Source organism: Trachemys scripta, chromosome 11 (assembly GCF_013100865.1).
Source record: "Trachemys scripta elegans isolate TJP31775 chromosome 11, CAS_Tse_1.0, whole genome shotgun sequence".
In the NCBI taxonomy this organism is placed as follows: Eukaryota; Metazoa; Chordata; order Testudines; family Emydidae; genus Trachemys; species Trachemys scripta.
This window is the reverse complement of record NC_048308.1, coordinates 61,031,774-61,057,834: the sequence shown is the minus strand read 5'-3', so window position 1 is coordinate 61,057,834 and position 26,061 is coordinate 61,031,774. Positions and strand designations below refer to the sequence as shown.

General features: G+C 42.6%; 1 protein-coding gene across 1 annotated transcript in view; it reads right to left on the bottom strand.

The window, feature by feature from the left end:
• PIKFYVE (phosphoinositide kinase, FYVE-type zinc finger containing) overlaps positions 1-26,061 on the bottom strand; it is a 107,044-nt gene that overhangs the window by 12,985 nt on the left and 67,998 nt on the right. The window contains exons 18-34 of the mRNA XM_034786067.1: positions 25,615-25,741; positions 22,774-23,963; positions 21,314-21,414; positions 18,315-18,386; positions 16,258-16,429; positions 14,349-14,527; positions 13,646-13,759; positions 12,029-12,137; positions 11,762-11,916; positions 10,634-10,724; positions 9,190-9,250; positions 5,744-5,899; positions 4,370-4,490; positions 3,777-3,872; positions 3,281-3,364; positions 1,870-1,961; positions 789-953 (exon numbers count right to left, since the gene is read on the bottom strand). Coding sequence (XP_034641958.1) covers positions 789-953; positions 1,870-1,961; positions 3,281-3,364; positions 3,777-3,872; positions 4,370-4,490; positions 5,744-5,899; positions 9,190-9,250; positions 10,634-10,724; positions 11,762-11,916; positions 12,029-12,137; positions 13,646-13,759; positions 14,349-14,527; positions 16,258-16,429; positions 18,315-18,386; positions 21,314-21,414; positions 22,774-23,963; positions 25,615-25,741 — 3,085 coding nt within the window. The remainder of the gene's footprint in view (positions 1-788; positions 954-1,869; positions 1,962-3,280; positions 3,365-3,776; positions 3,873-4,369; positions 4,491-5,743; positions 5,900-9,189; positions 9,251-10,633; positions 10,725-11,761; positions 11,917-12,028; positions 12,138-13,645; positions 13,760-14,348; positions 14,528-16,257; positions 16,430-18,314; positions 18,387-21,313; positions 21,415-22,773; positions 23,964-25,614; positions 25,742-26,061) is intronic.

Here is a 26,061-nt window from a genome sequence, read left to right as displayed (position 1 = left end):
AATCACACACCAATCATTTATTTTACTAACTGAATTAGCCTCATTTCCACTATTCAAGGTCAAATTGGGCTTCAAATTACAAAGTTAGAAATAAGATTCAAACTCAGTGTACTATAAAAACCGATGGTCACTGGAAGAGTCCTCAAAACAATTGTGGGTAGATACTAAAGAAAAACACATTGTTCATTAAACTTGCTGAAGAGAACCGTGAAGTGAAAGAGTCATATAACTAATTTCTTAGAAACAGTCTGGAAAGCAATTGTCTTACTCTAGTCCCTCCAGGCCAAACTTCCCAATAGAACAGCTTTGTGTGAGAGTTTCGAGTGCCGCTACCACTCACACTAGAGAAGCATGACGACAGCACTGAGCTTTTTAGCCTATGTGAATGTAGTTCCCCCACCCCCTTCCTTCGGTTTTCTACTACTCCATGAATTGAAGTGAGACAGCAGAGCAGGAAGTAAAGCGGAGAGATGGACTGAAGCCCGCTGGTTCACGCTACACCTGCCCAACTTGAAGGAATTTGGAAGACCCTGAAACCAAAGATGTATTGTTCTTGATACTATAGGCCTGGAGCCTTAAAAAAGGTCCCTTGTCTAGTAAAGAGGGAAGCTGGGATTTTCAAGAGGAGCCCATTGAATTTCAATGAGATTTGGGCACCTAACACTTACATTTCTTTGAAAATTCCAGCTGGGGTAGGTTTGGGGTTTTTTGTTTGTTTGTTTAAATAGACTAGATCTTGGGAGATGAAACAATCCTAGTTGGAAGATGCAACTGATGAGAGAGCATACCTTGAGTTTCTGCTCCTTGGCTCTCCGGGCCCTCCTTGCCCATCTGTCCAACCTGGTAGTAGGCACTATCTGCACCACGTAAGGTCTCTTTCTTCTGGGCAGACAGATCAGGGCTCTTCCCTCCTGTGCCACGGAAGAAGGACAGAACTCCAGAAACCTTTTTTGCTAAAGTGAGTGAGCAGAGGAAAAAGAGTGGACACCATTGTTTCTATAGTCACTACAACCCAAAAGCTTGCATCACAGAAATAGTCTCAAGTGACTTTTCCAGCAGGAGGGGAAAAGCCCATTCAACAGTAACCTATTTCCCATCCTCCAAACAATTTAAAAGTAACAGGTTAGTTGACCTAGTGATACAGAATGCTACACCTTAATACTTCAGAAGTCATTGGAGAAACTGCACACATCAAACTGAGTTGACTGCTTCATTGCTACATTGGAGTGCTAAAGTGCCAATACTTTAAAAAGGGGGGCGGGGAGGAAAAGAGACAAGCTGAAGAAAGCCTAACACATAGGCGATGTTCCCATGCTCACAATTTGATACACCTCTTAAAAAACAAAACAAAACCAGGAACCTTCCTGATTGTAAGAATCATTGGCATCTTGGAAACTTTTCTACTGAGAAGTACTCTTGATATTTTACAACTTCCCCTCCTCCCCAAATTTCAAAATATTTAACCAGTAGCCTTAAAAAAAACCAAAAACCCACCATAAGACAATACTAGGAACACAACTGGAGTCCTATATGGGGCACAAAAGCCCACAGAAGAATATTTAAGTCTGCTACATAAAAAAAGAACTGAGGTCATCTGTTACTAGAAGAGAAGAGAACCAGGAGAAAAACACCAGTGAGAGACTTGGTTTAAAATAGAGAGCAGGTAACAGACTGATTTTCAAGCCTGTATCAGCAGCTCAAAAACTGAATTTACGATGCCCAACTTAGAACAAATTGGATTTGGTTTCCAAGTTGTATTTTCCCTTTAACTTAGTTTCCATCCAAACCTACACTTAAGCTTATTTGATCTCAGTAATTAAATCAAAGCTGGCCTGTGATGTGGATACTATTTCTCTAAAACAACCTTACGTTGTTCTGCTTCAGCCATGCGGTTTGCCTGTGCCACATTAGTCTCAGGCAATCGGACTGGGCTGCTGCTCTTTGGTTTGTTGTCCGACATACTGAAAGGGAAAGACATTCTGCATTATTTATAACCATACTAAGTTTTCCATGTGAACCAAATAAACTAGTGCCCAGGTGAACAATTAGATTATCCCCCATTTTAAATGAAAGAAAGAAAGTTAAAGTTACATCCTCTTCCCCATACAGATTTAAAGAGTCATATTGTGGGGAGACATTCAACCCCTCGTGGACTTCCAGGCTTCCTTCCAAAATGACTCCTCTCCCTCAACTATCCAGGGAGGAGATCACCCACCCGTATCTCAGCGGGAAAGGCCCACTTGCCTGAGTGCAAAAACTGCTGCTCTAAATCACCAAGCTGAGTAAACAGGACTATGGGCTTCATCAATAACAGATTGTGCCAAACAGCACAGCTCCAGGATTGGGAGCAGCCCAATCACTGCATCCTAGTGTATATGCAACTCTGTGGAGAAGCTGGTTAGGAGGGTACAGGACAAGGGCCCAAAGTCAGATGGGATCTCAATTACTGTTATGAGACAGCTGTTATTGAAACTGGGGACGACACCATCTGGACACTGGGTGCTGTCAGAAAACTGAAGTACTTGGCAGTTCCATAAGAGCACATTGAGGGGCCCCCAGCTAGGATTTTGGCTCCCCCTCCCCCCAAACCATGACCACACTCAGCTCTCTCTAGAGCAGGGGTGGGCAAACTTTTTGGCCCGAGGGCCACATCTGGGTATGGAAATTGTATAGCGGGCCATGGATGCTCATGAAATTGGGGTTGGGGTATAGGAGGGGAATGAGAGTTCCAGCTGGGGGTGCAGGATCTGTGGTGGGGCTGGGGATGAGAGGTTTGGGGTGCAGGAGGGTGCTCCGGGCTGGGACCGAGGGGTTCGGAGAGCAGGAGGGGGATCAGGACTGGCGGTTGGGATGCAGGGGATGGCTCAGGGGTGCAGGTTCTGGGAAGCGCTTACCTCAAGCGGCTCCCGGAAGCAGCAAAATGTGTCCCCCCCCCCCCCCGAGCTCCTATATGGAGGCACTGCCAAACGGCTCTGTGGCGCGCTGCCCTGTCCACAGGCGCCGCCCCTACAGCTCCCATTGGTTGTGCAAAGCAGAGCCCCCAGGCTGCCCCTATGCATAGGAGCCATAGGGGGGACAGGCCGCAGCTTCCAGGAGCTGTGTAGAGTGGCCACCGACCCTGCTCCCCAGCTGGAGCACTGGAGCGGAGCAAGCCCCAGACCCTGCTCCCCAGCAGTAGCGTGAGGGCTGGATTAAAATGGCTGGTGGGCCAGATGCAGCCCGCAGTTTGCCCACCCCTGCTCTAGAATATTGCCAAGCCTGCTATGAGCCAGTCTGTCACCTGTTTGGTGGAAGCCCTTCTTCAGAACTGCTCTTCATAGATGCTTTGGATAACTCATCTAAGCCATTTCTGTATTCTTTGCAACTGAAAGGGAAAGATTAACAGTTTATGTTACAATTCCTACAAGACCAACCCATTTGCTTTAATTCGGAGGCAGCAGCAAGCAGGAGAACAACCCCCTAGAGATATGATACCCACCTTGTAGCACAAGGTCCTTGAGAAACTATTTTACTCTGTTCTGTAACAACTAGCTCTGAATTCTAGTTATTTTATCTAAAAGGATTTTTCAGAAAGCTGCAGACAGTCTAATTTCCCCACGTACAATGGCTGTCACTTCAATTTCGCAAGGAGCTCTCATATGGGGCTAGAAGAAAGTCTCACATTTATAGAAGTACCAGCTGCGAGGGGTTTTCACATGTTCCTTGAATGTAAAGGCCACTGAAGATCTCTTTGACATTTGGGATAAACCCAATGAAGAGTGAATCAATTTAAATACCTGAGCGCAAAAGCTATGATGGAGCTTGGTTCCTTTTCACAGACTGCAATGGGTACCCGTTCATGTTCATACATTAGGTAGTGCTTATCTGGGTCACTGTATAAAAAACAGAATGGATTATTCTTTTATGATAGCAGCTCCAGGCAAGTGAAGGAGCAACAGGTGGAGTTTTTGGTGAAGTTCAGATTTCACCAAATACACCCCAGACAAGTGATTCTGTGACTTGGATGCTTCATATGGACTTGTAAAAGGTATTGGCTTCCCTCATCACAAATATTTGTAGATGGCACATTAGCCACAGGCTAGAGTAATTTAAAATTCCATTATGTACTACAGGTGGAGAGTAGAAAGATTAACATGTTTGAGAAAACATGGTTCGCTTCAAGCAAGTTATATACTACTGGATGTTATGAACACACTATTAATCCAGTGATGTTTATGTGCAAGGAAAGCCAAGTTATGACTATTAGTTTCTCTGTTCAGCAAGAGCAGTTGCAGAGATTTCAGTTTCTGTAGCTAAGCCAGGACATCAGTTTTGTATTTGACACACAACACAATTTTCATGCCCATTGCTAGCACCATATATTACTTACAAGGGGAATGGAATGGGATTATAGCTGTTTCCAGGCAACAAATTTGCCAAAATAGCTTTCATAGTAGATTTCTCCTTCACCTGGCTGTCTGTAGATCCCAACAAGTGTCCATCAAATACATCTAGAATGAGGGTATGACTATTAATTGTGGGTCATGAAGCATACAACAGAACAATCAAACTTTACTTGAATTTCCACATGAGCAGTAATCTTGGGAAATAAAAAATTCCTTGTTCTATCATACATTTAACTGGAGGATGTCAAAGAAATTCACATGTAAATGTAAGTATCATTGCCATTTTAAAAATTGAGGCTGTGAGGTTAAGGACCAAATTCTTAAAAGGTAGACTGCCATTAAGTGCCCAAATATAAAAATCTGGCCCAACAGTGACTTGCCTCAAGTTACAGTGAGTCTGTGGAAGAGCCATGAATAGAACCCAGATTGCCTAATTTCCAACCCAGAGGTCCTATCCCCAGAGCTGAATATATGAACAGTCTCATGCAGCTGATTATAGTACAGCTTGTGAAAATTTGCACTGTAACTGCCCTTTTTTGTAGCCAACCTATTAAAATCTCCCTGGATCAAGATTCGCTCAGAGAAGCTGTTTGGTGAATGTCAGCTCGCAATGCAGCAATATTGGTTCAGTTACATTGGCTGGATGGCCTTGTAGCACTGCGCCCTTGTGACAGATATGCCTGCCTGAAATAAGTCTAAGATCAGATCTTGACGTTGGATAAGAGTTCTCCAGGATATTCAGCCCCAGGAGAAAGGAGAGTGCCTTTCACTTACAAGGATTCCTTTCTGGACAAAACTAAATGTTGAAGAACATGAATCTACTCTTTATTCAAAGAGGGAAGGGTCAGTGATATGGAGAAGAAAGCATAGGGAGAAAGGAGGATACCAATGGCCTTCCCTCCGGAGGAGAGTGGCTCATGGCCAGTCTTCATTAGAATGCAGTAACAAACCAATAGCTCTTCTGCAGCCACAACAGAACCTTTAGCAACAAGCATATCTTGAGAGGAGCACATGTATTTTTGAGACAGTTAGGTACCATTCAAACATTTGAAGAAGGTTGATGAGCTGCCCTGGATCACAGGTTACATTATACAGGACACCATTACTATAAGTTTACACTATTTTGGTTCCCACCATTGAAGCCTGTTGCAATAATCAAGAACACTTTAAAATATTTAGTCCACTTTGGTGAGCTTTAGGCACTCAGTCGGCCGAGTGAACTGTTTGGTTCTCAGCACCATCCATCACTTAGAGAGGCAGTCACATTAATCTAGTAACCAGTAGTCTCATATGCTAGCCACTACATGGCATCTCACACAACCAAAAGGGAGAGGGAGATAAGAGTCATTGAATTGTACCTTCTGAGCTACTGGTGGTGTCTGGTTCAGAGAGTGAACTGGCAAAGGAAGGCCCCCCTGTCAGCTGCTCTGACACAATTTCAGGTGGGGTAGGAAGCTGGAGGTGGGTGGAGCTTGTGGAGCTCTGACTTGACAGGGTTGTCAAGAAACGGTCATCTGTTGAACATACGAAAAAGAACAAGGACACAGGAAAGCAGTGAGATTACCAACCAAAACTAATATCTGCTTCCATCCCGGACCCTTCACTAAAAACTGACATTCACTTGGGTAACCATTTTTCCCCTCACATATATATGATATGTGATATAACAGATCCAGGCCTCATCTGAAATACTGTGTCCAGTTTTGGGCCCCACACTACAAGAAGGATGTGGAAAAATTGGAAAGAGTCCAGTGGAGGGCAACAAAAATGATTAGGGGTCTGGAGCACATGACTTATGAGGAGAGGCTGAGGGAACTGGGATTGTTTAGTCTCCAGAAGAGAAGAATGAGGGGGGATTTGATAGCAGCCTTCAACTACCTGAAGGGGGGTTCCAAAGAGGATGGAGCTCGGCTGTTCTCAGTGGTGGCAGACGACAGAACAAGGAGCAATGGTCTCAAGTTGCAGTGGGGGAGGTCCAGGTTGGATATCAGGAAAAACTATTTCACTAGGAGGGTGGTGAAAAACTGGAATGCGTTACCTAGGGAGGTGGTGGAGTCTCCTTCCTTGGAGGTTTTTAAGGCCCGGCTTGACAAAGCCCTGGCTGGGATGATTTAGCTGGGAATTGGTCCTGCTTTGAGCAGGGGGTTGGACTAGATGACCTCTTGAGGTCCCTTCCAACTCTGATATTCTGATTCTATGAGATCCTTCACTTGGAAAGTGGAGGAGCAATGCATAATGAGAGCACAAATGCTAGGTGGGGTAGCAGGAAAAAGTTTCCAAAAGCACTTAAGTCCCAGTTCTGAAAGTGACTTGGGGCTTGTCTACACTTAGGCCTAGTCTACACTAACCCCCCAATTCGAACTAAGGTACGTCGACTTCAGCTACGTTATTCACATAGCTGAAGTTGCGTACCTTAGTTCGAACTAACTGCGGTCCAGACGCGGCAGGGAGGCTCCCCCGTCGACTCCGCGTACTCCTCGCGCCGAGCAGGATTACCGGAGTCGACAGGGAGCACTTCTGGGTTCGATTTATCACGTCCAGACAAGACGTGATAAAATCGAACCCAGAAGTTCGATTGCCTGCCGCCGAACCAGCGCGTAAGTATAGACAAGCCCTTAGACGCCGCTGCAGCACATCAGTGCAGACGCTACCTAGGCCGACCAGAGGGACTCTCCTGTTGGTGTAGCTAATCCACCTCCCCTAGAAACAATAGCTAGGTCGACAGAAGACTTCTGCTGTCAATTTAGTTCTGTCTACCGGGGGACTTAGGTTGGCTTAATTATACCACTTGGGGGTGTGGATTTTTCACACCCTTGAGCAATGTAGTTATGCCAACTGAATTTTCTAGTTTAGACCAGGCCTCAGAAATTCCAGCTGCTTAGTCTCCTAATGGGATAAGCATCCAAGTCGCTTTCAAAAACTTTTGAAAGTTTTATTCAGAGTGGTTCTAGTGAGAGCTTTTGGAAACTTTAAAGTGATGATCAAGCTAAACATCTATAATATTGTTACTAATAAAACCTTATATTACAATTGAGAACATAAGAAATCCAGTTTCCTTTTCACCGTTTATGCAGCAGATTCATTTACTGCATTCCATTCATCTCTGACAATAGGTTAGCCCATGTCACTTTGCAGTTCTCACCCACAATGTTTGGGTTGCAGATACCCTAGAGGAACACCCACCCATGAATTTTTAAGAAACATTTCAATTCATTAGATTTTATAACATCAAAATCTAGAGTTCTCAACCTACTCCTCTTGATGGAGTTCCTGTAACTTTTGAAAGAAACTGAAAACATTGGATCTCCCATATTACTAAGATAATATGCAACTTGCCTTGAACAACCACTCAAAAGACTCTATGGGAAAATAGTTACAGCATCTCACTTTCAGTAATCCTTACCCTTAAAATTCCTCTACTTTGCAAGAACATTTCTGCATTGGAAGTATTATATTCCTATTTGCAACATAAGAGACCCATAACGAGCGTGTCTTGAAATGAAAACGTAATAGGCAATTTAGTATAAAAATCTGAACCAGGAGATGACTACGGTTTTTCGCAATGGGAATGAGATGCAGCTTCTTCCCCTCAGTCATGACAATATTTAGGAGAGGCACATTAAAACCAAGCTTTGACAGGGACTAGCTGTTTTCCAGCAGTCCATGCTACATTCTAACCTAATGTACTGTTAATAGTTAGTGATAAATAAAAGTAATCAGCAAAATAATTAAGATTACATTTAAAATAGCTTCATTAGGGTTTAGCATTAATAATGCATTGAAAAGAATAGACAGTTCTTTTAGAGCTATGGTTTCCAAGAATTAATGATCACCGCATAAGTTTACATTGATTTCACATTTTGATGGTACTTTTTAACCTTGAGGCTAGTAGCTTAAATCTCTTAAAATTAGAGTGTAACAATTATGTGCAAATGCAATGAGGACAGTTACAAAGGCAATTTTTACACTAATAAGCTTTATAGTACTTCAATCCAATTTATGCTATAATCCTTCCTGTATGGCAGAATTCAATTAAGACAATAGTTCCATCATGCCTGAATACTGTTCAGTCTTGCAGTACACACTAACCAACTGCACAACTGAGCTATAACTTTGAACTTCAGCAAGGCAGGGTTAACCCAGACTGGTACCAGATATACGAGACAAGACCAAAATATATCTTAATCGTTTTAAGAAACTGCCCTGTGGTAATCGTCATGCTGGGGGAGTGGTTTGTGCCAAACAATTTGAAACAGAAGTAGGTCATTGCACACTAGGGAACTTTTAGTGCAGCACCAGGGTCCACATGGACACTTAGTTTGTGGCAGGCTGGGGTGTAAATCTACCCCGCACTAGTCTGCCATGTGCTAAGTGTTCATTTAGACAAGCCCATTATTTCAAACTAGTCTCTAGAGCTCAGTGACATGTTGCACCTTTGGGATTTTGCAGCCTTTAAGAGTTTTAAGATGAAAACCTTAAAGGTCATTAATTCTTCCAGGAAAAACTTGTACAATAATGCTATGTGGACATGAAAAGAATTCTGATTCTGTACCAGATATATGCTGCCTTTCCATTCTCTCCTCCTTTGTTAGGGATATTTACATGGAAATGGTATCCATTATGTCGTAATTGAATACAGGAAAAGATATGTATCTGTATCACAGAGTAGTGTAATGGTCTCAAAATGGAAAGTTTGAGAACAGACCTACACGGATGCATTAGCAGCTTTAATTATTTCAGATGAGACGGGGATGAGGTGAGCAATTCTATCATGTCCTTACTAGCACACATTATCTAAACAGACCTTTTTCTCCATTCTGTAGGGCTGGAGACGCATTGCGGGGAGAGGCGTCCATTGCACTGATCTGTGAAAAGATGGACAGAACACAGATTACTGAGGAAACAGCCAGTAGTCCCCTTCTCTTTTCAGCTATATCCCCTATGATGGGGTAAATACAAAATGAAGCAGCATCACATTTGCAAAAGCAGAGCCCCCACCCCACCCCCAGCATTTTCAGCTTCTGCAGCACCACCATATATGCTTGATGTGCAAGTCTTAAGATACGATTCTGTAAGTCTGCTCGTGTCTGTAAAAAGTAAGAGCTGCACTCTAAGAGAGACAGTAGGATTTAGGTTACTGCCATCATGGCCAACCATTCTCTTCATTATCTCTCAAGTTAGAGCCCTGTGCCACAAGTTCTTAGAGTTTATTAATTACTATCTCCCATAAGTGACATTTTCAGATTTATACCAAAGGAAATATGCTCATTACCTGTATTAAGTTTTACAGTATAGTTTAAAAAAAAAATCAAATGCATTTTTAAACTAAAAAAGGAGTTCATTCAAAGGTTAGCTAGCTTTGGACACAGAAAGGACAGATGTCATCATGTAGAATGCTATAAAGTTATGAGATTGCAATTTTAACAAAATATCTGTCAAAGTTACACTTGTAATGTTTTACAGTTCTAGTATTTAACATGTAATTTTAACACACTTAAAATTTCAGCTCTACAATACTCCCATTTCCCACCTCTTTATAATTACATTATCTTCATCCTGCATTCTTTCCTCTTTTCCATCTGAAACCTGGACTATGCTGCAACTCCTTTTAGCTTTACTCCCTTCTTGTACATGGACACTGGGTTTATTTTATATGCTAGTGAGTTTATCACCAGATACAACGTACAACCCTTTGGGATACAATAATTCCTTTCAACACCTTCCCTATCTCCACTGGGTCCCTTTACATCAGAGTTTTACTCAATACTTCCTACATTCTTACGTTTGCTTTACTTTCATTATATTTCATGTTTTTTTTCCTTCTCAAGTAAGATGAGAGCTAACCATAAAACTGAACAGGAAGGTAAACCGTTAAGCTACCTCCTCTGAACTAAATCACCAATTATATTGTGATACAAAAGCCAGTGCATAAAGGTCTTCCAAACTGGAAATAACAGCCTCAACATCAGTCTTCATGTTTACATTGACATAATATTGATAGCTTACAAGCACTGAAGAACAAATGTAAGCTTTTGTATTTTTAAAGTTAACATTGTCTTCACTATAACTGTACAGAACACCAGATAACATGTAATGTTTTAGAACCCTTCAGAGGTTCAGTAGTTTCATGGTGCAACATAGTCTGAGTAGGAAAGTTATTTTAAACTTTTTGAAAGATGGGAAAAGCTATTTTAGATAAGTTTGGTTCTAACCAGAATGGCGGTTTCAAGGTAACAGAATGAGATTACCTTGTTTTCTTCACCTTGTCTCATTCTTCCAGGGCTCGGTGGTACTGAGGGGCGTTTTCTACCCTTCTCCTGCTGGAAGAGATCCTGTAATCTAAAAGAGAAGCAGAATTATCCTTGGTCCACGACTAGATGCCTAGGCACTATGGCAATACAAATAAATAATAGTATATTCAATTAGAACAATTGCGTCCGGGTTAGTCTATACTACTGCGCTCCATCAGCACAGCTGCACTGATGCAGCTGCGGCGTTGTAGCGCGTCTGGTGAAGATGTGCCGTGCCGATGGGAGAGCACTCTCCCATCGGCATAATTTCTTGGTCTCCATGAGAGGTGGAAGCTATGTTTGCAGGAGTGCATCTGCTGCTGACTTAGTGCTGGTGGGAATAACACTTAAGTTAATGTAATTTGCATCGCTTAGGGGGTGGCTTTTTCACACCCCTGAGCAATGCAAGTTACATCGACTTAAGCGGTAGTGTAGAACAGCCCTCAGACATTCTGGGGACAATCTCTAAAGATTGTCCATGCTGAGGTTTAGTAAAATGTGTGTCTTCATAATATTTTCTGGTCACATCTGGTACTTAATAAATGTTCTGTGACACTAAAAAAAGATTGCAATTAGCCATTAACAGATAATTCTTTTCCTCACACCTCACAGTAGGAGCCGTGGTGTTGAAGTCAGAACAGTTTTCAAAGTCTCACACATGGGCCACGTGAAATAGTTTAAACAATTGCAAGTTGCCTGTGTTTAAAATATGTTTCTCTTCACATTTGCTCAGCTGTAAGATTACTTCAAAGTGTTGTGCAGAGGCTAGCTCCTCATTTCTACCTTTATTTCAGTTGTGCCCCGTTTCTCATACAAATTGTGATTCTCCAATAAGTCTGGGCAATTTCTACAACAGGGCTTGAAATGAATAATCTATAATGCCACTCATTGAAGTCTAGCCATTTACAAGTGGGTCTGTATAAATATAACTCCACTCATTAAATTTTCACCTTCAAACACTCACGTGTAAATATGACTAGTCATTAGCAAGATATTGCAGTATCTTGCTATGCTGTAGTAGCAACAAACTTGATTGGGAGAAAGTGCAGCAGGATCTCCTACCTAGGTTGCTAGCATTTCTCTTACCTGTTATTCCAGGCCTGCAACATCTCACAGAGGCTCTGTTTTTTAGCTATCAGAGACTCAAAGACTGACTGCAACTGCTGAGAGGCGTCCAGTGAAGGTGAAAGCATCCTTGCTTGGATCTTCTCAATCCAGTTCCGGAACTCTACCTCTTCCATCTGCCAAAGAAAAATTTAGATTTTTCAGTACTCTGCCACCAGCAGTGTTACACTGGTACAATAATGTTCTATTTTCGCCCTGCATTTCACTGGTGCAGAAGCAGCATGTTACCTCTTTTTGTGCAAAAAGGTCCTCCATCTTCTCTTCCCTTGTTTTACTGAAAGTATCAGTTTTCAAAGAAGTGAGACGATCATCAACAGCAAGATACACCTGTGATACCCTGTGGTAGGAGGATAAAACATTTCAGACACCATTCAGAGTCTCAGAGCCAAAATGTGGTCCAAAGTGATCTTTAGTAGAACAAACTCAAATTTGATGCTAGAGTTTTGCAACCTATCCCCACCCTGTAACAGCTTGTCCCATTAAACTTCAGTGGGACAACTTAAGTGAGTAAGTCTACTCTCACAAACAAGATGCAAGACTAGTCCCTTAAAAGGAGCATTCTGTAGACTCCAAAAGATCATGAAGAAGCTTGCTATTCTGCCCAGATTACTAACCTATGGCACGCCCTTTTGAGGTGCACACAGAGTCATTCAGGGTATGTCTACACTACCTGCCAGATCGGTGGGCAGCAATCAATCCAGCGGGGATCAATTTATTGCGTCTAGTCTAGACGCAATAAATTGATCCCCGAGCGCTCTCCCGTTGACTCCTGTACTCCAGCGCTGCGAGAGACGCACAGGCAAAGTCGACAGTGGAGTGGCAGCAGTCAATGCACCGCGGTGAAAAAACCACTGTAAGTCGATCGTACGTACATCGACTTCAGCTATGTTATTCACGTAGCTGAAGTTAGTTGCTTAACTTAGATCAAAAGGCCAGACAGTTCAAAACAATGCACTGAAGAACCTGGGTCACTTGTGTCTTTTCAAATTAAGCTTCCAAGTACAGCGTCTCCTCCCCATTTTTTGAGTATTAGAGAGTGGCAACAATCTCGCTTATAGGGGGAGGATTTCCATTGTAACAGCATGCTTCCAGGATCAGCTTTCTGACAACGTAATCCTTTCCAATTATTTAGGCAAGTTCTGTAAGAACACGTTTGGCCACTTGAGATAGCTACATAGAAATCAGGACTTTAAAAAAAAAAAAAAAAAAAAAGACATCGGACCAAAACTCTTTAGTCCAGCCACGTTAAAAAGTATAATTACACCAGGCACACAGGGAGGAGGAAAGAGTCTTCGGGGTACACCTATGCAGCAGCTGGGAGGTACAATTTGCAGTTTGGGTAGATGTACGAGCTCTGCTTGAGCTAGCGCAGTAAAAATAGCAGTGTGGGAGCAGCAGCAGGACAGTGGCTTGGACTAGCTGCCCAAGTATGTACACAGGGGTCGAACCAGATTGTACTCTGGCAGCTAGCCTGAGTCATGACCCATGCCATTGGGGCCGCCCTGCTATTTTTACTGTGCTAGCTCGAACATAGCTAGCACACGTATGTCTACCCAAGCTGGGAACCGCACTTCCCAGCTGCTGTGTAGACATACCCTTAGAAAATAGGTGGAGAGGGTCAGAGTTAAGGTTGGTATAGAAACCTTATTTCCTTACTCTTAAGCATTTCAATTAATTGTTTTGCTACAAGGTCTTATATTTTAAGCTACTGCAAATGTATTTAACAGATGTTTTCTCTAGTTTCTTCAGCAAAGGATGGCTTCACGTCCTCTAGTAATTAAGGTTTAAGTCATAAATAAGAAGAGGCAGCCAAGATAGGTGAAGAAAAACAAAACAAGGACATACTTTTGAGAGAAATCCTTCAGATCCTGCAGAATAGTAACCTTTAACGGAGCTTGACGTTTGATGTAGATTTTGGGGTGTGGGACACATACCTCTAGCAGCCGGATTGGAGAATAGCTAAGAGCAATAAAAAAAAACAACCTTGTGTGAAAATGAAAACAAACACCACCCTGCTGCACTGCATCTCTCCCACCCTTTTGCTGTTGGTGATTCTCCTTCAGTTGGAGCACAGAGTACCAGAAAGAGCCTGGAGGTACCCGGCGGTGCCTGAAATACCTCAGCCTTCCAGGACACTATCAAGAACGTGCTGTTTAACTCTTACGTAAAATGAGTACGCAAACCATGCTATAAACCAGCGGAGCAAAGTTTGGTAACACAGGATTGATCATTTCCCCCTGATGCAGCCTGCGTATGGACTGCTGGTTCCATCATGTTGAGTCCCTTATTCCTAGAAGGGCTGGCAACGCCCCCCTTCCAGCACTGCACAGAACAGCGTGATTAGATAGTGCCAGTTTCTAGACATGCTGTACTTCTAGAACAGAGGCACAAACTATAGTATAGAACACCATCCCTTTTCCTTTTTGACATGCTCAAGATTAATTAATCAGGAGGACAGGATTATTAGGGTTGCTCATTCAGCTCGACCCAAGCACTTTAGGTGGCCATGCAGTCAGCGTTGGGGTGGAATCTGGAAGCAAAACCTTACCTGAAAGATGCCACCATCTGATTATATGAGAAATATTGGTGATAGTCATGGTGTATGGAGTGACCGCAAGGCTCCGCATTGGCTCTTCGCGTGTACTGGTGCCCGTAGAATCTCAATTCAAGGTATTTTGCAAATGACATGGACCAAGAATCACTGGAAAGTGGGACAACTGGTGTGACCTGAAATTTGAAAACAGATTTTAATAGAAACAGACCAATGACTCAGGCAGAAGCAATGAGTAAATTTTAAGTAAAACTAGCCTAGTCCAAGCAGTGATGTGGTATTCAAGCAATTCAAAAGGTGTGTCTAGGAATCTGAGTGTGTGTGTGTGTGCGCACACACACACACACACACACACACTTTTTATGGCAGGAAGAGGTCAACACAGCATTAAGATATCCTGTGGTGTGCTGGCATGGTTAACTAATACAGCTGATGCAGTAAGCAATATCTAGAAGTGCTGATCAGGAGAGATTTTGGTTATTAAACCAATATAAGAATACTTGCCCCAGAAAGCAGACATTTCTCACCATCACAACATGTTTGCTTGTATTTGTAAAGTGATTTCCTTGTCTAGTGGCATCACTTGTATCAATGCTTAGTCAACAACACCGAGTTCACTGCACTGCCGAGCCTGAATACATTTAATCGAGTGCCTGAGTACTGAGCTGTGAAGATTCCATTGAGTACTCAATACTTTAGCAACTATATTTGCAATACTGCTTACAATTTTAGGTGTGTTATTTTTATGGTCAATATTTCTACTGGTGTTGAACATATTCACATTTAGAAACAGAGCATTAGGAATGTTAACAAGCAAGTTTTTTATATGGGATATTTTCTGCATCCATGATTTGCATCTGCCTTCAGCTATCACACTAATTTCTTCCAATTCCTTTAAATCCTCCATCATCATCATCATGATGGTATAAACCAATACAGATAGCATGAAGTCATTAGAATTGCTACTGTAAGTTGAATATTTTTCTATATAGTTTCTAGATGGCAAAATGGCTATGTACTTTGTTTAAATCTACAGAAAATGAAGTTAATTTAAGGGGTCTTTAATAAAATTCACTCAAGAGACTGGTGATTACAAGTAGATTTCTAAAATTAAGTAGAAGTTAGTTTGTTTTAACTCCAGGGGACATCTAGCTAGTTTTCTTAAATAAGTATATGAAGGTTACCGAAGTTACAAGAAAAAGCACATGCCCTGTATGTGTTATTTTACTAATTATTTCTGGCTTTTAAAAAGGATATAAAATTCATCTAATATTGCAGTTCTCTCATCTAGTATTTTAGTGCTGAACAAAGAAAATTTGTAGATAGTTTTGAAATAGAGTACAGCAGGTGCTGTTGGACTTGATAGACACACACTATGTACAGTGGATAATAGCAAGAGTACATTGTGGAGGAGATGGTTTTAGGTCAATTAATGGACCAGTACATCAGGAGAGTGGAGTTTTGTCTCTCTCCCCACTTCAACAAGTTTTGTTATGGCCAGGGGGCCACAACCTCTACTGGCACATGTGGGAACGATTCCATTTAAATCAATGGAGCACTCACCTGCTGGTGCCTGAAATTAATTTGGTTCAGTGTGTCAGCACCATTATCCAAAGCTATTTATCCTTTCAAAAAAGATCTGATAGCCTTTTTTAAGCAGGGGCAGATATTTCCCCTGTAGTACCATATACTGGGAGCACTACACCCAACAACATCAGTGGGTTATGTAGGGTTAGTCTTAGTTACATCTGGAAGCACTTATACAGATCAGAAGCTGCTAGTACTACTTCAGCTGCAGCTCTTGAGAAAATACAGCTCCTTCTGAAAGGCATTGCCCTCTGCGTGAAGACCTATCACACTTGGGATTCTGCTACCATAGCATCAGAATATTTCTCTTAATCTTTACCTGTTTGCACAATCTACACCAGGAGTAGGTAAGGATTGTGTGCTGGTATCCAGGGACTGGGGAGTCTAGCTCCTTCAGTATGATCTGCACACAGCCTTGCCCGTGGACAAAGCGACGAACGTGGTGCACCATCGGTGTTTCACAAAACATGCTGGGGCATTGATAGGAAGGCCTTAAAGAAAAGAAGTGGGGACATTCAGTTGGCTACAAAGGGTAGGAATAAATGATCAGTTTTCAGAATGGAGAGAAGTAAATAGTGGTGTCCCCCAAGAGTCTGTACTGGGACCAGTCCTATTCAACATATTCATAAATGATCTGGAAAAGGGGGTAAACAGTGAGGTGGCAAAATTTGCCGATGATACAAAACTACTCAAGATAGTTAAGTCCCAGGCAGACTGTAAAGAGTTACAAAAGGATCTCTCAAAACTGGGTGACTGAGCAACAAAATGGCAGATGAAATTCAATGTTGATAAATGCAAAGTAATGCACATTGGAAAACATAATCCCAACTATACATATAAAACTATGGGGTCTAAATTAGCTGTTACCACTCAAGAAAGATCTTGGAGTCATTGTGGATAGTTCTCTGAAAACATCCATTCAATGTGCAGCGGCAGTCAAAAAACCAAACAATGTTGGGAATCATTAAGAAAGGGATAGCTAATAAGACAGAAAATATTGCCTCTATATAAATCCATGGTACGCCCACATCTTGAATACTGCGTGCAGATATGGTCGACCCATCTCAAAAAAGATATACTGGATTTGGAAAAGGTTCAGAAAAGGGCAACAAAAATTAGGGGTATGGAATGGCTTCTGTATGAGGAGAGAATAATAAGACTGGGAATTTTCATCTTGGAAAAGAGATGACAAATGGGGGATATGATAGAGGTCTATAAAAACATGACTGGTGTGGAGAAAGTCAGTGTTATTTACTCCCAACAACACAAGAACTAGGGGCCACCAAATGAAATAGGCAGCAGGTTTAAAAACAAACAAAAGCAAGTATTTTTTCCACACAACGCACAGTCAACCTGTGGAACTCCTTGCCAGAGGCTGTTGTGAAGGCCAAGACTATAACAGGGTTCAAAAAAGAACTAGAAAAATTCATGGAGGATAGGTCCATCAATGGCTATTAGGCAGAATGGGCAGGGGATGGATCACTTGATGATTACCTGTTCTGTTCATTCCCTCTGGGGCACCTGGCATTGGCCACTGTCAGAAGACAGGATACTGGGCTTGATGGACCTTTGGTCTGACCCAGTATGGCGAATCTTATGTTCTTAAAGTGTTAAGCTACTTAATATAGCTGAGGTATTGGTTTGACCACCAGCACAGCCTGTTTACCAAAAGTCAGTATGTTCTAAAAGTTTGCATCAGACTCCCTTATGCGGATATCTTAAAAAAATATTTAGACATTCTGATATATTTAGGCAGTAGATTTTTCCAAGCATTATATGAAACTGGATCACTATTCCTTAGAAATTTGCTCCTGCTGCCGATCTCACCTGAAGTTCCATAGCAACTGTTGTAAAATTAGAGGATTATGACCAACACAATTAACTGCTTTGTAGCGGACAGAGTTATTTGCAGTAAAGTACTACCTAGAGATCCCAATCTGGACCCCATTGTGGCAAGCTCTGTACAAACATGCGGTAAAGAGATAGTCCCTGCCTCAGACATCTGTAATATGCAACAGGTGATTAAACAAATGGATAGGAGGGAGGTAACAATATGAGCACATTTTCACTTGTAAGAAGGCAGCAGGAGTAAATGAAACATACTTTAAGAAATATAATTCCTGTTTTTCTGCACACATCCTAATAAAACAAATGGAAAAGAATTATAGAAGATCTATTCAGCAGAGCTGTCTCTAAAGAATGTTTTGCCAAAGATTTTCACGGGATATGAATAGTTTATAGAGAATTGTTTTCAATGCTCTTAAAAAGGTATACAGTATTTCATGTATGTCTGTAAGAAAAGCATATCTCAGTCTAATGAGGCTACTGAAGACTTTCTTAAAAGCACGGGCGGTATTCTAGTGTAAAAGTTCTTACCTGAAACAATATCGCTCTAAAAACACTCCTAGAGTGAGGTCGTTCTTCCCATAGAACTCCATCGTCACAATCCTGATGTAGAGGAAGAACAGAAAGAATTTAAGAGGCAGGATCTTGTATTGGTTTGAGAGGTGTACATTACAGGAATGACTACAACATGGGAATGCTCATGAGTAAGTACATTTATCTCAGCAAACGCCACACAGGTGTGCCTTTAAAGATCATGGCGAAGAACTTCCGAACTTGGGTATCTGAAGTTAGTAATTTTCATCAATATTTGAACACCTAATGGGGCATGATTTTCAGAGGTGCCGAACACAGCATCCCAGCTCATCCTCTCTAAAATGATTTTAATGGGCACTTCAGGTGCTCTGCAACTTTGGAAAAAAGAAGAGCCATTTTAGGTACCTAAATACTGATTTGGATAACTCATTTTAGGCACCAAAATTTGGAAGTTTTGTCTAGAATCAATTTTGCTGCTTTATTTGTTGCTTTAACATGAGTAGGGCCCTACCAAATTCATGGCCGTGAAAAACATATCACAGACAGTGAAATCTGGTCTCCCCCTCCCGGTGAAATCTGGTCTTGTATGTGCTTTTACCCTATACCAGAGGTCGGCAACCTTTGGCATCCAGACCATCAGGGTAAAGCCGCTGGCAGGCCAGTTTGTTTATCTGGAGTGTCCGCAGGCACGGAGACCCACAGCTCCCACTGGCTAGCATGTCCCTCGGCCCGTGCCGCTTCCCGCAGCTCCCATTGGCCAGGAATGGCAAACCGCGGCCAGTGGGAGCTACGGGGCTCCATGCCTGCGGACGCTCCAGATAAACAAACCATCCCGGCCTGCCAGCAGCTTTACCCTGACGGGCCGGATGCCAAAAGTTGCCGACCCCTGTCCTATACTATAGGGATTTCACAGGGGAGACCAGTATTTCTCAAATTGGAGGTCCTGACCAAAAAAGGAGTTGCAGGGAAGTCACAGTATTGCCACACTTATTTCTGCACTGCCTTCAGAACTGAGTGGCTGGAGAGCAGCGGCTGTTGGCTGGGTGCCCAGCTCTGAAGGTGGCACCCCGCCAGCAGCAGTGCAGAAGTAAGGATGGCAATACCATACCATGCCACCCTTATTTCCAATATCTCCCTCCAGCTGCACTGGCTGTTTGGGGACAAGCCCTACCCAGAGTGAACAGCTAAGGATTAGTATTAAAAGTCTGCCAGAAACCTGCAGCCTCATAGCTAGCGCTGCAGACATTTAAACATAAAATGCTACTTGCTACAAAGAAATTCCTGCCCTCACTAGGTGAGTAAAACTGTATTAATATTTAGATTGTAGTGGATTTTCTACACCCCATTCTGGAGCCCTACTACTAGAAATGAAAAAAAAAAAAATTCTGAATTTACAAGTCCCAACCTGCCCAACAGAGACTCCACAGATTTCACTCCCCACACAGTCACTACATTAAAATCTACTGTACAGAACCACAGAAATGTAGGGCTGGAAGGGACCTTGAGAGGTCATTAAGTCCAGCTCCCTCTGCTGAGGCAGGACAAAGTAAACCCAGACCATCCCTGATAGGTATTTGTCAAACCTGTTCTTAATAACCTCCAATGATGGGGATTCCACGACCTCCCCTGGAAGTCTATTCCAGAGCTTAACTACCCTGATATTAGGAAAAACTTCCTAACTCTCTAACCTAAATCTCCCTTGCTGCAGATTAAACCCATTACTTCTTGTCCTACCCTTCAGGAGGACATGGAGAACAACCGATCACTGTCCCCTTTCTAAAAACAGCCTTTAAACATATTTGAAGACTTATCAGGTCCTCTCTCTGTCTTCTTTTCTCAAGACTACACATGCCCAGGTTTTTTAACCTTTCCTCATAGGTCAGGTTTTCTAAACCTTTCCACATTTTTGTTGCTCTCCTTCGTTCTCTTTCCAATTAGTCTACATCCTTCCCGAAGTGCAGCACCCTGAACTGGACACAGCACTCCAGCAGAGGCCTCACCAGTGTATGACACTCCTACTAATACACACCAGAATATTACCCTTGTTTGCAACAGCACCACAATGTTCACTAATATTCAATTTGTGATCCACTATAACCTCTGATACTTTTCAGCAGTACTACCACCTAGCCAGTTACTTCCCATTTTGTAGTCGGGCTTTGGATATTTCCTTCCTAAGTGTAGTACTTTGTACTTGGGTTTATTAAATTTTATCTTGTGGATTTCAGACTATAGTAATTTCATCTGGACCATATTTCCCCAGTTTGCTTATGAGAATGTCATGAAGGGCTGTGACAAAAGCCTTACTAAAAATAAAGATAAATCATGCCTTCTGCTTCCCCCCTCATCCATTAGTCAGTAACCCTATCAAAGAAGGGCTTTAGGTTGGTTTGTAAGGATTTGGTTTTGACAAATCCATGCTAGCTATTCCTTATAATGCTATTCCCTCGGTGCTTACAAACTGATTGTTTATTAATTTGTTCCACTATCTTTCCTGGTATTAAAGTTAGGTGGACTTGTCTATAATTCCCTGGGTCTGTTTTCCCTTTAAAGATAGGTACTGTGTTTGTTCTTCTCTAGTCTTCTGGGACCTCCACCCATCCTTCATGAGCTCTCGAAGATAACTGCTAACACTTTCAAGACTGCTTCAGCTAGTTCCTCAAGTACTCTAGGATGAATTTCATCAGGCCCACGTACAAAAGCAGTGATTAGTTAGAGAACTGAATTACAGGTTGGGCTTTTTTTTCCCTTCCTCATTCCTGCCTTATTAAGCATTACAAAGGTAAGTGACATTACTCAAATCCATCTGGTCATACACAGCTTAATGTTGTGACAGGCAACTCTAAAAAGGGCTAAGCTGCCTTCCCAGGAGTCCTTAGTGAAGCTGTACAGAGGAATTAGCACTGACCCCTTGCCTTCATAGAAAGAGAGATATTAATACTTAAACTTTGTATTTTATGAGAGCCATAGAGAAGAAGAAGAAATTCATTTCATACCATGGGCTAACGCAGGCACTTGGAGCATTGCTGGACTGGGCAGAGGAGCTGCTGAAAAGAACACAGAGCCTCTGATGGTTTACTGGACTCAGACAGTCCACCTGACAAGACAACCCATTAGCCAGTTACAACCACATATTTCCACCAATACAAAATAGTTTACACTTTAAAAGCTGCATAGAATGGAATTTTATTCAGTGAGAGATTCTGAGTTTGTCCCATTTGTCGGATTTACTTTTCTCAGGAGATTAAGTTTCTACCTAGAGGACTTTTTTGGATTACAGCACAACCAATTAGGTACAAAAGTTTCAGGAACAGGAAGCCCAAGTAGACTTTTAAACAGTTTGTGACAGTTTGAGAAGACTTTAATCCACAAGTGTGCATTTTAATCCTTTGGAACAAGAAATCTTGAGACTGAATCTTGACATTTGCTGCTCACCTCCTTGCAAGAACAGTTTTTCTAATACACAGGATCTCAATTATTCAAAAACACACAAGGTAGATTTCCCCTCTCCCACGCCCCAAACAGGATTACTATTCTGCTGCTAAAACTTCAATATAAATATAAACCCCCACCAAAAAGTCAACCAGTGAAGATATTTTTGTGCTGGGGAGCTGGACTGGCAAGCATTCACTTGTTTGCTCTAAACGAAGTTCAGCCACTTCTGCCAGTAACCACAGCTTCTAGTGCAAAAAAGCATCACATCCCAAGAAGAGCTGAGAGATTCCCCCCAGGCAGAAGTTGGCAATTTTCATAGCAAACAAGAAAGATTTATCCATCTGTGAAAACAGATACCTGTTTATGAAAAAAATTGCTTCTTCACAAGTGTTTTTGTACACAAATAATTGTGATATTTTAAAGACAGTATAATTAAGGGAAAGGCTAGAATTACATTTTCATTAAAAGATTCTCTTGATACTTTTCCAACTAATCTGGATCAGATATTTAGAATATTAAGAGATTTTTTTTAAAAATACTTTGCAGTTACATCCTCCCAACACTGTCCTTTATTCTAACTGAATACCATTCATAACCTTTAGCTACCAAACCCACTAGGAGACAATATCAACATTAGCGTTACTTAGTATGAAGAGAGAAAAAACAAACAGCTTTTAAACAGATGGTTCTCTTCCCCATCCCACACTTCACCTCCCGATTGTGGATGCAAGCACATTCACTCCCAGCATGTAAAACTGACCTGGTAATGAGAGTTACCAAGTTTCTTGCTCTTCCTGGGGGTTCAGGGAGCAAGTGCCTTACAAGCCCCCTCCACCCACAATCCCTCAGGTCAGCATCTCACAATCAGGGACCACAATGTGGTGATTAAACAAGCTGACATAGCATTGCAGTCCAATATGAATTTTTGTTATGCCTGGCCGGTTCCTAAATAGGATATTCAGAAGTATGTTCTTTCTCTCACCACTAAACAAAAACAGGAGGTAAAAACCTAGATTCTTACCTTATGAGACCACACGGATTCACCCCGAATCAATCCTCTCTCGTCCTCTTCATTTCTGCCTCCAACTTTTCCTCCAGGAACACCAGATGCATCTTTACACTGAGCAAAGGGATCTGCATTTTTCTGTTGTATCCTCCCTCCTCTGGCCCGGTAATCTGCCAGCATTCTGGCCAAGCTTTGGCTATCACCCAGATGCTCTGCAATTCTAGTGTTAACTAGCTCATGGGTGGGCAAAACCTGGATGGCCTTTGCCTGGATACTTCCATTTATCCCTTGTAGTCCAGAGAGATCCCTTAACAGCTGTTTCTTCCTTCTGCTCTCCAGCTCCTTATACTCTTTGTTGAGGAAAGGAGACAAATATACCTGCTCTGGGAAGTAGTCCCGGGCAGGGCACCTCATGCCCATCTCTGTTAGAAGAAAAGGTTCATGGAATGTGATCACAGGTGAGATACAGAGAATAACATCTTTCAGCTCCTGCTTAAATGCTGAGGAGTAGGCCTTGAGGCGATCCTCTGAGGACGTCACCTCCTCCATGACATACAAACCAGTGTCATCCTGCAGAGGGTCTCTAAAGACTCTCATCTGGCTTTTGGAATCCTGCAGGTCACCTGGCTGCTGCAGAGTCTCCAGAGGCTGACTATATAGAGTGCCTGGGTGCTGGTCCATATTATGAAAGGGTAGCCGTGGTTCTGGTACTGGTGTTGTAATATTGCTCGACACTGGCAGTGAATATTCCATTCTGAGATGCTCTTGGTGCCTTAAAGAGGAACCGTCTCGCAGGACATCATCATCATCTTGATCCTCTTCTTCAAACAAAGTTCTTTGTTCTAGTGTGCTGGCTTCATCGGAAGAGACAGACTCAGAGACCATGGGCACTTTTTCAGTAGAGAGCTCAACATCTCTGACCATTGTGCTAAACTCCTCACCATTAAAGAGGTCTTGGTGCCCATTTTCATCTCCTTGGCTTTCAATCAGTGTGTGGAAGGAGTTGTTTTTAGTCAGAGATGGGGGCATGGCAAACTCGTCCATAAGGAAAGAAATTTCCAGCTGGGAATGATAAGCCACACAGACCATAAAGATAAGGATCTCCTTCACTCGGGTCAGTTCATAGTCTGCAGCTCCACGCAACTTGATGGTGCAGCCCAAGTGTGGGGGGCACCCTTCAAAAAACATTAAGGTTTTCGTTTGATCTAGAAAAGTTAAGAGGAAAACTGTGAGGGTCAAGCGGCTCTCACATTTCACAAGCAAGCAGCAGAACTGAACTGTTTTTCTATGAAAAAAAAGAACGCTAATTATGACATAAGAGTTGGAACTAGAGACACAACCAGTTATTGCAACACCGCTGCCAGGAACTCGTGCCCAGTCCAAACCAAGGGTGTGGCTCAAGTTGTATATTTTTAGGTTTCTTTATGGAAAGTTAGCCTCTGCTGTCCCTCACTTTGCCAGTCAAGTTGCTATACATTTTGAACCCAGTCAGGACAGAACAAAACAAATAAGCAGCATATGTCCCAATATACCAAGATTAAGCTAAGCCATAGAAGTGTAGGGCTGGAATAGACCTCAAAGGTCATCTAGTCCATCCCACCCATGCTGAGGCAAGATTGAATACGCTTGTCAGGGATGGTCTATGTATTGGTCTAGCCTGTTCTTAAAAATCTCCAATGATGGGGATTCCACTACCTATTCCACTGTTTAACTCAGGATGTTCTAAAGCCTACAGACTTTGAAAGCAAATGCCTTGACTGGGTTTCTTTCTAGCTAAAAGAATTTGAGGAGTGTGGGTGGGGGGAGAGTTAGGGGGAAATGCAGGTTGTTACAGCCAAGAGGCAGCCCATTGTTAAGTAACCCATTGGGCTAAGCTTTACATTGATCTAGCGTAAGGGATTCATTTATGCTGTCTTCCTTGCTGCACTGGCCTTTTGTTTCTGTAATTAAAATGTCAACAATATTGTACCTGCAGTTTCTACCCCTAGGCTCCCGACCAAATGAGGTTTTTTGGTCCCCTTGTTAGATGCGTGTTTCACGTGTTGTATATGGAAATCAACATAATATGGATCATTTCTTCATGTTTTTGGCAAAACATTAGATCAGGGGCGGGCAAACTTTTTGGCCTGAGGGCCACATCGGGTTTCCAAAATTGTATGGAGGGCTGGTTAGGGGAGGCTGTGCCCTCGCCACCCCATCCAACCCCCCTTCTCCTTCCTGACTGTCCCCCCAGACCCTGGACCCCATTCAACCCCCCTGTTCCCCACTCTGACTGCCCCGACCTCTATCCACACCCCCGAACTCCCCTGCCCTCTATCCAACCCCCTCTGCTTCCTGCCCTCTTACCACGCTGCCTGGAGCGTCGGTGGCTGGCGGCACTACAGCCGCACTGCCCAGAGCACCAGCTGTGCTCCGTGCCACCCAGCCGGAGCCAGCCACTGCACAGCACAGAGCACCGGGTCAGGCCATGGCTCTTCAGCTGCGCTCCCCAGCAAGAACTCGCAGCCCCGCCGCCCAGAGCACTGCGCCGGCAGCACAGTGAACGGAGGCTCTCCCGGGCCAGGAGCTCAGGGGCTGGGCAGGATGGTCCCGCGGGCTGGATGTGGCCCGCAGGCCATAGTTTGCTCACCTCTGCATTAGATAGATATAGAATTATTTGCACTCTTTGTTGGGGGTATAAAACATCAAGACTATTATAGCAAAGCTATGCTTAACAGCCCTATCAACCTTTCTTCATTCATTTCAGTTACTTGGCAGCCAGGACATGCTGCTTAACATAGCAGTATTAGTAAATTAATAATCCACTCGCCAACTCTGTTTTGGGCAAATGAACTAGGACATCCAGGTTCTACTCACCATTAGGTAACTGGAACACTTGCATGTAAAATTTATGACAGGTTCCCAAGTGTGGTTTGGTCAACAATTGATCCATTGACATCACCAAGTCTCCCTGAGTCATCCGACTTATTCGGTCTAATACTTGCTGTAAACATGCATAAAACAATAGAATAAGGCACAATACTGTCATAAGTTAAAAATATACGTTCCAAGCTGTATCTGCTACTCCATCCTTAGATAAGCCTAAGGCATTAGCTTATTATAGTGTTTTCCTAGAGCAAATTAAGGAAAAAGTATCAGCCTTAACTTTGAAGTCTCTTGGTTTGTATCATTGGGGTAACACTAATGTCATTATTTAAGAATTCATATTTGAGAAATTATTTCAAAGAAATATAAAACAATACTTTAACTAAGCTCCAGCTATCATTTTAGCCTGTTTAAAGTGACCAGGCCAGACATGACTTA